Below are 12830 nucleotides of genomic sequence, written 5' to 3' on the forward strand. Positions count from 1 at the left end.
ATTTAAAGCAAATATTTATTGCAAAAATGATAGGCAGCTGACAGTTGAATAAAAATACAATTGACAGATAGAAACTGCGAAATATGATATAAATTGTAAGTGTTTTTTTATGCTGAAGGGATTATTTCAAAAAAAATATTTGTTTGTATTAAAAAAAAGTATTTTTACAGCAAATATAAAATTCGCCAAATATGTAATTTTATAAAACTTTCTACAAACAAAGTTATTATATGCTTTCTCTCTCTCTCTTACACTTTTCATCGACTACCGATTTGTAGCAACGATTATAGATCTCTAGAATATTGAAACTGACTTAAATATTGTGAATATTTGAAATTACTAAAAATGTTTATTATTTTAAAGCTGTCAAAGCAAAATATTAAAAATATTGCAAAAATACGTGCCGCTCTGCTCGATTGAATTTCTCCATAAAACAAATAACACTTATAAAGGATATATTTTAAGACACATCTGTTTTTCAACAATACCTTGGGCTATTTTTTCTTTTTCAAACAGCCTAGAATAATAAAATCACAATAGATAAGAAAAGTATCTAGAGCCAAGACAAGAAAGTTAAAAAAGGAGACAAGATACATATCCTTAGACTAGTACAGCTGTTCTTAAAGATAAAAAAATATTTGCATTCATTATTAAAAATAATAAACACCAAAGGCCAAAATTAAAATTCATAACTTTGTGGCAAATTCTACAAAAAGCATAGATGATATTTTATGATTTATAAGAATTTCTTTTAATTGTTATACACAACAACAGTTGATGCCATTGAAGTGCCTTTTTTTCTTGCATTGTACAACATATTGTTTTGAATCCTTTTGTGTCAGGATGCAGCATAAAAGATGGGTAAAAAGATTTATTAGTGTGCCAATAAATTGCAAATAATAGCGAGAATTATTAACCGCAAATTGCTTAAGGCTTTAACAAACAATGTACTGAAAAGTAAAGCAAACAATTCCAATGTTATATTTACTCATGCCACATATAAGAATTGTTCTAGAGATAAAACAAAATTTCACACATTTTAAGATACCGTTGTAGTATCTCTATGTAATACAATGGGAAATATATTTTTGGAAATTTTTCGCGCTTGCTTTCATTTCAGTTTTCCAAAGGTTACAAAGATACTAACATACATACATACAGCTGCTAGTTATAAAGCAGATAAGACATATTGACAATCCTTTCTTGTTTTTTTAATTCCCAACAAAAGATTTGAAGGAAAAAGTGAACATTTACTTATGATTTCGATAATCTTATCATAATCTTATCAAAACGTATAATACATATAAACTTTATACACTTTGTTTTAGGAGTTATAATCAAATTTGTTTTGAACTATAAAAAGTCTTAAATTTAGAAACCAGGTGTATGGACTTGCACCGCTTTAACCGTAAATTGGGGTTTTAGCGAACGAATATGAAAAGTAAAAATTTCGTAAAATAGGATCTGTCGAGCCTAGTCTGTTTTATTAAATAAATCTACAATATTATTTTCAAAAAAATTGTTTAAGATAAAAAAATTACTAGTAAAATATAAAATTGTAATTTATCTAAAATTGTATTCATACAAAACATTTTTAAAATGTCATTTAAAACTATTTAAAATGCAATTAGTTGATGTGCTTAACCTTGGTGAGTTCTTTCTTTAAGTGTCCGCTTAGTTTATGCTCTAAGGATCTGGTTAATTATTTTCAATTACAAACCTACTTATGTTAGGTTAGGTAAGGTTGTTATTAAGGGTATATTTTAAATATAAATCGCGTGTAACTTATAAGATACAACCATAAAATAAGAAACAAATATTTGTAGATACAAGTAAATAAATATCATTTATCTAGAACTTTACATCAATCGCCTACACACGTGGCACTTACGGAAGTTAGAAAACAAACATTCTAAGATCTATATCAGTTTGATAGAAGGTTAACCTAAACTATAATTATTTTAAAGACATTTTTCAAAATAAGAAAAAAAAAATAACAACCCCCTAAAAAAGTTTTTTATGCAAAATAATTTGTCTTCATGTGAAGAATATTTCCTTAAAAAAATAATTTCAAATAATTTTATCACTAATAGCAGTTCTATGCTAATTTTGTGATAAATAAGGAATAACAATTAGATATTGATGTCTTTTTTTAAATCTCTGTCTCACAACCCTTTTACCCCACATTTTTTTTGAACCGACAGGACATTAAGATCAATAAATTTGTTTTGTAGAAGAGACATTAGAATTTCTGTTAAAATTTATTGATTTTTTTTTTTGTTATAACACATTTCAAATTTAGACAGGATGTTTTCTTTTGCCTAAACACAATCCTTAAATAACATGCCATACGAGAGTCAAGATTTCGTATCTTTTCGTTAACCGCCACCAAGAAGTTATAAGAAGTTAAATAAATTTGCATACATTATAATTGAACTGTTTTTTTAATGGATCTTCAGCCTCAAACACACTGCAGTTCAATCCACATTATTTATCATCCACTACATACATATGTCCTATGTATGTATGCATGTGTTTGTCAAAATACCTTAAGAGGGTAAGCGACATTCAGTCAGTCAATCATTTCAAATAGTTCACTTTCTTGGTTTTTTATTTTATATTACGGAATGAGAGAAAGAGAAGCAGCTGTTTTAATTTTTGGGAAGGTGTGATTGCATGTAATATGAAATCTTAAAGTTCTTTATATAGGACGTATGTACGTTTGTTATCCTTATGTTTGTTCCTTGCAATGTGATACATTCAATTTACCTTAAATTATGCAGCATTTTCAGGGTTATTGATGTTTATTTTTAAAAATAATATATTTTGGTTCTTCTTTTTTTTATACCCAACATTTTTATTAATTAAACAAAACTTTTAAAGGATTTTATTACATTTCAAAGGATTTGTCGTAAATTTTTATTAAATTAATGTTTTCGTAATGTGGGAAATATATGTAAGTATTTGTTTATGACTTTTTTGTTGGCAAAACATAGCGCATAAAATTGTCATAAAAATAATGTAAAATTCAAAAGGATTAAATATCATTTTACCACAAAAAGCTGTAAAAAAGTAGTAAATTATTAAAGATAAATACTTCAAGTTAGAATAAAGGAAATAAGATTTATTCTTACTTCACTACAAACATAAATTGTTTTAATAGGGATATATATTTAAAAATCTTAAAAAGGTTTTCCGGTAACGTAATGTTATAATAATCAGAATATGTTATATATGTATTAGTAGCAGTCTATTACTTAGTAGAACTCTTTAACCTTCTTCGACCACACAATAAAATATTTTAAATCCTAAATAAAAAATCTAGATCAAAAGATATCTCATAGATTTTATGTATTACGTTTCCTAATTAAGTGCGCTTAGACCAAATTTTACTATCAATTTTATTACTTTTTTATGTGCGGTCATTCAGTCGGTTTCAACTCTATCATTAAAGAGTCATAAAGATTCTATCTATCGGCTGTCAAAAGTGATAAAGTGACATACGCGTGTCCAGTAACGCTGAGTTAAAATATGAACAACCTTCAACTCGTAATAATACAAACGGAATTAGTCAAAAGTAACTAACTGTATTGAAACAGCAAATATACCAACGAACGACTACTTGTCACATTTATACATATTAGCAGCCACCAACAGAGAGTTGAAGTTATGTATGTATATGAATTTGCCACAAGGACACTCGAGTATTGTTACACCATGTGTCACTCAAACATTTGCCTGTTGTGGTTTTGTTTATGTTGGGCTAAGGTCAACCCTAATAAAGTGTTTGCTACAATATGTAAATTTAAAATTTGGTTTTGCTACAATGAACTTGAGAAATCAACCCCACCCACCATCATCGTCAGCTGATTGTAATGTACTGATATGTGTGTATGTATGTCCTTGCAGGAGAAACCCACAGTATTGATGTTTAAATGACATGTTGTACCAAGTGACAGATTATTTATTTGACTTAGTGAAAGCTTCACATTAATGTCTATAACTACCAAGTGCAGTTCAAAAATAACATTTAACATTAGGTTAAACGAAAAGCAAAATTTAAACTGTAAAACAGTTAGAAGACTGCCACCGGAAATGACAAGTTGTAACGACAAAAGGATAATAATTCGTCACATTTTCAAAAAAACCTTAATGACTAGTTTTAAAATGTTAGTTTTTTATATAAAAAGAAAAATGTGAGTTTGATAAATTATACTAAGCGCCAGGCAAAACTCAAACAAAACAGTAAATATTTTACACTATGATGTGGGCTTTATAATAGTCTCATGGGGGCTTGAGGTAAAAGTCATTAGTGTGCAGCAAGTTAATTGATTTTTTTTTTTTTTTTTTTGCCGTGTTCACGTACATACATATGTAGTGTGTGTTTTTGCAGCCCTAAACTGTCCACGCGTTTTAAAAGGATAACAATTAACTTTATTGTGTCCATTGTGAAGAACTCGCGGGTTAAGTTTTTCTTTTAACTATCGCTAAATGCAATCTATTTTCGATGATTAATGATTATTTGTAAAAACAAACATTTTTCAAAACAAATGCAGTTTAGTTAATTGATTAAATGCTAAACAAAAATGTTTAAGCATTACAAACAATGCGCAATAAAAGGCAATTTGAAAGAAAAACATGTTCTAACAGCTTGTAACGACAATTCAAGGGTCTATTTTTTTCTCCGAGGCTATTTTTATATAGAATTTAGACACAAATATTCAATATGAGCTCTGAAATTACTAGTTCCAAAACGAATATAGTCAGAGTAGTTAAAGAACTAGTTACAAATTGATTCTAGAATATGGATCATTTTTATTATAATACAAATTCGATTAATACAAATTTTGATTCAATTAAGAAGAAACTGTATTATAGCAAGATAAATATATTTAGAATTTAGTTATTCCACTTTCATACAATAATGAAATTAGAAGAAGATTAGTAGAAGAACTCATTTAAGTTCTATTCCAAAGAATATAAAGGTATATTAATGAAAAATTTTGATGACAACTCAGAAGTTTAGATTTCACCCGAGGCCTATTTTTTATAGACAATTGACTATTTGTTTCTGCTCAACATTTCCACCATGTGTGTGGCAATTTAATTCCGAGGATGTATTGTTCTCAAAGCCTATTTTTATAGACAATTGGCTATTTGTTTCTGCTCAACATTTCAGCAAAGAAAACACCACGTGTGTGGCAATTTAATTCCAAGGACAGTACCAAATCCCCAATTCATTCATTTTTTAGGATTTAAATTTTAAGATTTTTTACAAATTTCTTTACAAATTTAAGAATAAAAAAATAAATATTTCAAAAATAGACCTTAACGAATTAAAGGTAGTTTTTGCAAACTTCTAATTCATTCATGCCAAAAACCGGCTTAAAGAAATCTCTATTCAGGCCTAAGAAATTCACACATTTAAATTTTACCATACATTTCTTTTGCGTCATTTGGAACCTATTTAAAATGAGAATAAAATCCTTAAACAATATGTTATTCTTTTGCAACTTTAACAAAGAGTTAACTAATCCTTGCAGTTTATAAATGCATATTGGAAAAACTATTAAGACTATGTCAATCTTTGCTTTATGGTTTTTCCGAAATTATCTAAATCTAAAGCAAACTCTGAATTTGAATAAAAAGATTAGGAACACAGTTTTCTAATGAAACATTTTAAGACATTCATTCATAACAAGAAAGAAATCTTTTTCTAATCCAAGGATTTATTAAAGACAAACCAAATTTGCAATCTTTTTTAAGGTATCTTGTGTTAAAATTCATTTCCTATAGTTCGTACATTAATTTGCATACAAACATATATATTTTCTTTAATCTTTAGGTGATAATTACAAAAACAAATATAGTTTAGTTAGTTTTCGTTTAACTAGTTAAACGGCTTAAGACACCTACTGTTTAATACATTTTCCTTCACACAGAGAAATACCTCTGCGAAGGAGTTAAAGAATTGTAAAAGATTATACATTTTTTTTTTGTAGTTAGTTTTGACACACTTCTAAAACTCAGCAGGAACGAACTACTTAAGATAATTATGTTTATAACCAAAACGTCTCAAAGTTGTAAATTTATTTTAAATCTAAATGGGTGTGTTTGAAAAATAGAATTTAATCAGATATGACAGAACTATGGATGTAAAATTTATGACCATGAAGATATTAAATATTACAAATTTTAATTTTATTTCACAAACTAAATAGATGATATATCAGTTTTCAAAATGGCTTCGAATGATTTTTAAATTTTCTTAAACCAGTAAAAATATGTTTGGCAATCAGCAGGATGTAAGTATTTATTTAAAGGATATTTTTAAGATGTCATAAATTTCGTTATTAAATTATGAAATAATTATAAATAAGAATTTGATTTGGATTTTTTTTTAACAGCTGCCTGTCAAGAAAAATCATAAACCGCAATGTCTTGCGAAATAACTAAGAAAGAAAAACAAAAACAAAGGACCCAGAGTCCGAAACAAAAAAACAAACAACACCACAAGGTTTTGCCAAAATAAATACTATGATATGCTTGCTTAACAATTATTTTTAATTAATTTACCAAAGGGGCTAAACTAACGAACTATATAACATGAAATAAATTAAATCAAAAACCTCAAATGACGGAAGCATACACGGAAGGACTAGGAGATGTTTGCTACAGATCTGTAATCACAAATCATATAGTTAGTAATTGCAAACAAAGGACACGGCAGTTGGTTTCTTTACTTTTCATATTGTTGTTTTTTTTTTAACAACTACACCCCAAAAGACAACCCTCTTCAAGGATGTTGGCAGTTTTTTTTTTTTCTTCAATTTTGCCAACAACACCTTAGTAACTAGAGCATTTTTGGCGTAAGAAAATTATTACATCTTACCCTCTTTTATTTTGTTGGTTTTTTGGTTTGGGAAAAAATTTTATAAAAACATGGGAATGTGGATTGTTATTGAATGTTTTAAAGGCTTTTTCATACGATATCAAAATTGTATAACGAGTCTTAAGTGTAGACAAGAACTACTACATATATATGTAGAAATATTTTATTCTTGGTGTGAAGAATGTTTGCAAGCAACCCATCCCCTTACAAAGTCCCTTCTATTCCTATTATTTTAACATTTGAGTTGTGCAAAATTGAGGTTTTGTTACCCATCATCATGGGTGCCATAAACGAATAAGAGGAGAAAATCCATGAGCACCCGGTGTTGTTTGTTGTTTATGTTTACTGTGTTATTTTTTCGCGCAATACAACAACTAGGATCCTTTTTCATATGAACACGTATTAAAAAGTTCCTCAAAGGAATAACAAAGTAAATAAAAAATCAAATCAATATGGTGTTAGAGGACCGCATTGTAATAAAATTGAAATGGAAAAACAATATTTTAAAAGGTATGTGAAAATTTTCTTTAGATAGAAATCTAAAATCTTATTTGCAGAATATATCCGTGTCCTGGTAACTACTGTTTCTAATAAAAATTACTTTGAAATGGATTAAACTTTACACTTTGTTTTCAAAAAAAAAATCAGTTAAAGGGACCACTGCTTAAATTACAGAAAATTCAGTTCGGACGTGATAGAATTAAAAAAAAAAACGGGTTTTTGCTTATTTAATAGTGGAAAGGACATTTATGTCGTTCATTTCACAAGTTTAAAAATAACACCGTTTAAAAGTGAAAGTTCCCTCATAAATTTTCCAATTCAGTGATTTCTTTTTGTTATAAATTTAATTTGTACTGGCTAGTGTTGAAATGTGTATTGTATGTTTTCCTTTTTGTTATTTTTCAATAATTTAACAAGTGATCCATAAAATCTGCACATACGCACACCATTATTTTTGTAAACAAAGCGCACAATTTTTAAATCATAAAAAACCACCCGTTAAATTTGAAACAAGTTGCGGGTAATTAAAAAGTTGGTGGCGGTTTACTTTTATTTCATTGTAATGTTCATACAAAATGTGAAATCACGCGGAAAATCATTTCAAAAGAAATTGCTCACATCTTGTTCGTCGAGTTCAGTTTTATTTTTTTTTTATTTTAAACATAAATTAAAAACGTTAAAAGTCACATTAACCCTAATAATTGTATTTGGCAGTAAAGTTTAATATATAAATATTTTCCTATATTTTTATTACAAAAAGTCATAAAAACTACATCAAATTCACTTTAAAATTGTTAAACCCTTCTATACCCTGTAATTAAGAGGGGTGGTGAACTTGTAAACAAAAACAACTGAAATCTGCATATTTTCCACCCAATTTTTCAACAAAATGCTAAAATCTACTCATGACATTTGTCAGTCTTATTTATAAAAAAAAGTTCTATATAGATTTCTGTGTATTTTTTGAAAACAAAACAAATCTCTAAACATTCATAAGAACTTTCGCTAATAAGGTAATTTATATGCAGATCCTTTTTCCAGCGAATTATAATAAAATTATGAGTTGTTTGCTTCAATCACGTCTTTTTATTTAAAATCCAAAATTATGATATGTACAATTATGATTATAATGCAACATTAAAGGAATGATTATGAGTTGTTGTTAGAAATGGAGCAACAGCTCTAATAAGGCTAAATTTTATAAATTTGTAGTTTAGCATACAGCAACCACCCTTAAATAATGCGTGTCCCATAAAAAGTATAGTGACTGATGTTAACATTTCTCATTGCTCGATTTAGTGTATGAACGTTACGTTTATTAAAATAATGTTGCATTTAAATCAATGGAAAAAGGATTATAAATTGTCACTTGCATATTAATAGGTAAATTTCAGTAGTACAACAGAAGCCACTTAAAATTAAACCTATTTTATTTAATATTCAATAAAATAACATTACATCTTCTTACACCTTTTAACTTTAAACATTTTAGTGAACAAATATTTTAGCATTTGCAATAAATTATTTATTTATTTATATTTTATTCTAGTTGTATATTTTATTGTTTTGTTAAAATGTAAATGTGTAATACAAAAAGGTTGCAACCCTTGCTAGCGAAAGGAAAATGAATAAAGTTAAGACAAAAACCCATCAATTGGTATTTTCGAAACATTCCAATAAGACATTTCAATCACAATGGTGTTACACATAAAAAAGCCCAATTGGAAACAAACAATTCAATATAACGTATTTAAATTTGGCAACTGGTATCCTAACTAAAATTCAGAGAAGAAAAAGTAAATCAAAAATCATTGATATTTGGAGAATAATGGGCTATATCATGGATTTTTGAATGAACAAAAGTTAATTTTATATGAAAATACTTTTTTTTCGTTAAGATATTTTTGAGCGAAAAAAACGCACATTTAAAAATGAATTTTAAGTATTTATTTCTTTATTTAAATTCTTCATAATTGAATTGAGAATAGTTATATAATAAAATATATATAAATATTCAATAATGCAAAAAATAATAATAATAAAAATCATATTCAGTTTCAAGTTTATTTCTAACGTTCACATACAATTGATATTATTATTTAAATATTATTCGGCAACTATTTATGTGGGGAGATGGGGTGTATAACAAAGTACATATTAGCAATATTTAATTTGTAGCAAACAAAAACAATTCTGTTTGACTTATTATTCACCTGAGTTTAACAATGATTTTAAAATAGAAAATAGACAAAAAATATTTAAATCTTAGTTTAAGACATGCTGTTTGTTGTGCTGTTTTATGCTTAAAATAGAAAACAAGGTCATAATTGGCACTACTCCTTATTCGAATTGATATATTCTATAATGTTTAGAATAGCTATTCGTTAGGAAGGAGGTAGTTGAATAATGTATCTAAAACAAATATATTTAAGAACAGAAAAATCCTTAAAAGTCTTTAGTTGATGAGTGTAATTCAATTGAGTTCATCGATAGCGTCTGTCTTCGGGATAACCGTCGCTGTATCCCTTTGAGCGGTGATGGTGATGATGATCACGTTCATTTCTTTTTCGGTCAGAGTGTGAACGTGAATGTGACCTACTACGGGAACGGCTTCGGCTTCGGGAATGGTGCTTATGTTTATGCTTTTTTTTGTGCTTTTCTCTGTAACGCTCCCGTTCCCTGCTTGTACCGCGATAAACACTTTCAGGCGAAGAATATCTTTCCTCATAACGCTTGGATTTATAATCGCGATGCTCACGATAGTCCCTGCTGGAAGATGTTCTATAATCACCGCGGTCATCATGTTCTCCACGGTAATTCGACACTGCTGCTTTACTGCGCCAACGCTCTTGAACGTCTGCGTGACCTTCTGCTTCTGGCTCAAAATCTGCTCTATTGGCACGAGTATTAGTGGCAGCTATATTCGGACCAGAACTCAACTGATGAACAGTCACATTATTTTCTCGGCAATATTGTTCAATTTTCTTTTCAATTTGTTTTTGTATCGGTACCGGAATTCTAGGAAACAATGTTGAAAACCAATCCAATTTTGTTAAAAATTGATAAACCATTTGACCCATGGTTATTGTCTAAAATGTTAAGTTATAATAATAAAATAAGTTTTCTTCAAGAGTTTCAAAATTTGTTAAAATATAAAAAATATAATCATACAATCGACTCACCTGTCCACCACCGGCTTTAACGTCAATTTCCTCTTCATCTTGTAGATAATCTTCATACCAGTCGTATAAATCAGCCGGTGGTTGAGTATAACGTAAGTACATAAAACCTAACAGGAGCATTGTGAAAATAAAGATTATGTTTATTAACTTTGCCACAATTTAAAACTCACAATACCATAAGGCGATTGGAGACTTTTTTGAAAATTCTTTTGTTAAACAACTGTAATTGACTTAAGAGAAAGTGATTGCGTTTGTTGGGTTACTCAATCGACTTACCACCTACCTAAAGCCCTTATATAGGGGGAATCAGTATGATTTATTAAACCATTAACTTGCTTACGAGTCAAACGTAACGTATACAACTTATATAGCAAACAATAGGCTGTCGAAACAATACCTCCAGCTCCAACTCCTCTAACCTGAAATTCAAGTTTTTAAGAAAAACGTATTGAAACTAGATTTGCAAGAATAAAATTATTCCATGTACAAATTAAAAAGGAACCGCAATGTATATTGAGCAAACACGTATCAAAATAAAATAAACATTTATTTTTCCTTTTAGCTAAACCGCGGTTCCTTTTATGGACAAAAAATCCTTCATTCAAAACGAAAAAGGTACATTTCATAAACTCACACCGCCACACATGCCGGTTTGGCCACTGGTCTTCCGAGAGCCTCTTTCCCAAGGTTCCATATGTTTGACTTGATAATATATTTCATCCACCACCTCATGGTATGTCTTAAGTTTGAATAAATGCACTGAAATTTAAGCCAAACTCAATTTTACCCAATTTTCTTTCGATTAAAGTAACAAATTAAAAATGTAATTTTTGCTACTGTACCTTTCCGCACGTACCTTTAAAGTAACTTGAACTTTGAATATTGGCCAATATCAAAGGATTCAAATTCATGGTGGACTCATTTCCCCATAATGGCAAAGTGTTGTGTTGTTTGCCCACCTTTTTAGCAGCCGACTGAGAAGAGGATGCCTGATGGTCTGTGAAAAAAATTCACCAAATTTATTGCATTTTCAAAGTGTGTAAATTTTCACTTATTTTTTAAAAAACAATACCTGCTGCTTACCTTCTTCCATAATGATTCAAAAAACTTTCTATATTTTTAACAACTAATTAACAAATCAGAAAACAAATGTTTAACAAATTTTCATCGGCAAACGTTTTCAGCGGCGTGAGCAAACTTTTCCAAGAAATGCTTTCGCTATTTAAAGGAATATTAAATAAATTATTTTCTAAGTTTTTTCATTATTTGATAATTTCGCAAATTTGCAATACAAATTTAAATTAATACTTAAGTTTTATTTACCTTTTTACTGAAATATTTAACTTTATTGCAGACAAATTTTACAGAAGAAAACGCGAATTTTTCAGTACCGAGACGTCAGACAGCTGCGTCTTTTATTCAGTGTGCTGATTTAGCTGATTTCTTTTTAACGAATTCGCAACTTTGATAATATGTGGTAAATGGAATTCTAGCGATTTTTAGAGTTGTCGTTGTAAGAAGAAAATTCTAGTATTACCGCACAAGTTAAGTCAAATTAACAAATTATTTATTACCAATAAATAAAAATATTTATCTTATACCGTTAATTTAGTCTTAATTAAAACTATGAAGAAAATGTTATATGTATTGTGAACAGTTGCATATTTTGCATGGCTTTTCATGAGACATGCGCAGTTTTTATTTAAAATTTACCTTTAAAAAATCAGAATACATTAAAGAAATTTTGCACATAAAAACACACAAAATAAATAAAACAGAAATAATTAAAAATTATACCCAAATACAATTTAAAAAAATGAATATTTGATATATTCTGTGCAGTTGAAAATTAAGTGCTACAAAACATTACATTTTGATTTAATGTTAATTTTTTCTAACTTTACACTACTGTTATAGTAAAAATGTCCTTGAACCCTTTTAATAAACAAATTAATAAACTCGCGAAAAGCAATAGTTTCTTAATGATATTAATAAATCCATAATATAATAATTGCTACCAACATAAGACCAAAACCTAACAAATTGCTCTAAACTTAATGATTATTTGAAAATATGTTAAATAATAGAATATATTTGACATTTCATAAGACTTTGTTTGTTCGTGTATAAAAACAGCTGTTGATTGAAAATGAAAACATAAAAAAAAAATCAAATTACATATTGGAACTAATGTACATAATTGTTGAAGGGTAAGACAAAATAATAGTAATACATTTTATATTCGAAAAAATGAC

General features: G+C 28.3%; 1 protein-coding gene across 2 annotated transcripts; it reads right to left on the minus strand.

The window, feature by feature from the left end:
* Positions 1 to 9438: 9438 nt before the first annotated feature.
* Positions 9439 to 12029, minus strand: LOC119602246 (pre-mRNA-splicing factor 38B). Of its 2 annotated transcripts, XM_037953662.1 has the most exons (7): positions 11899 to 12029; positions 11659 to 11793; positions 11432 to 11572; positions 11210 to 11334; positions 10859 to 10994; positions 10576 to 10682; positions 9439 to 10482 (listed from the first exon to the last, which is right to left on the minus strand). In XM_037953662.1, the coding sequence occupies exons 2-7, from the start codon at positions 11666 to 11668 to the stop codon at positions 9877 to 9879; spliced, it is 1125 nt and encodes a 374-aa protein (XP_037809590.1). In that variant the 5' UTR covers positions 11669 to 11793; positions 11899 to 12029; the 3' UTR covers positions 9439 to 9876. The 2 variants fall into 2 exon arrangements, with proteins under 2 accessions (XP_037809590.1, XP_037809598.1); XM_037953670.1 differs by lacking the exons at positions 11659 to 11793; positions 11899 to 12029 and having other exon boundaries at positions 11418 to 11572.
* Between the last annotated feature and the right edge of the window lie 801 nt (positions 12030 to 12830).

The sequence above is a fragment of the Lucilia sericata genome, unplaced genomic scaffold, assembly GCF_015586225.1.
Source record: "Lucilia sericata isolate MDLA Ls3-8-SP2 unplaced genomic scaffold, ASM1558622v1 Contig000006F_arrow, whole genome shotgun sequence".
Lineage (NCBI taxonomy): Eukaryota > Metazoa > Arthropoda > Insecta > Diptera > Calliphoridae > Lucilia > Lucilia sericata.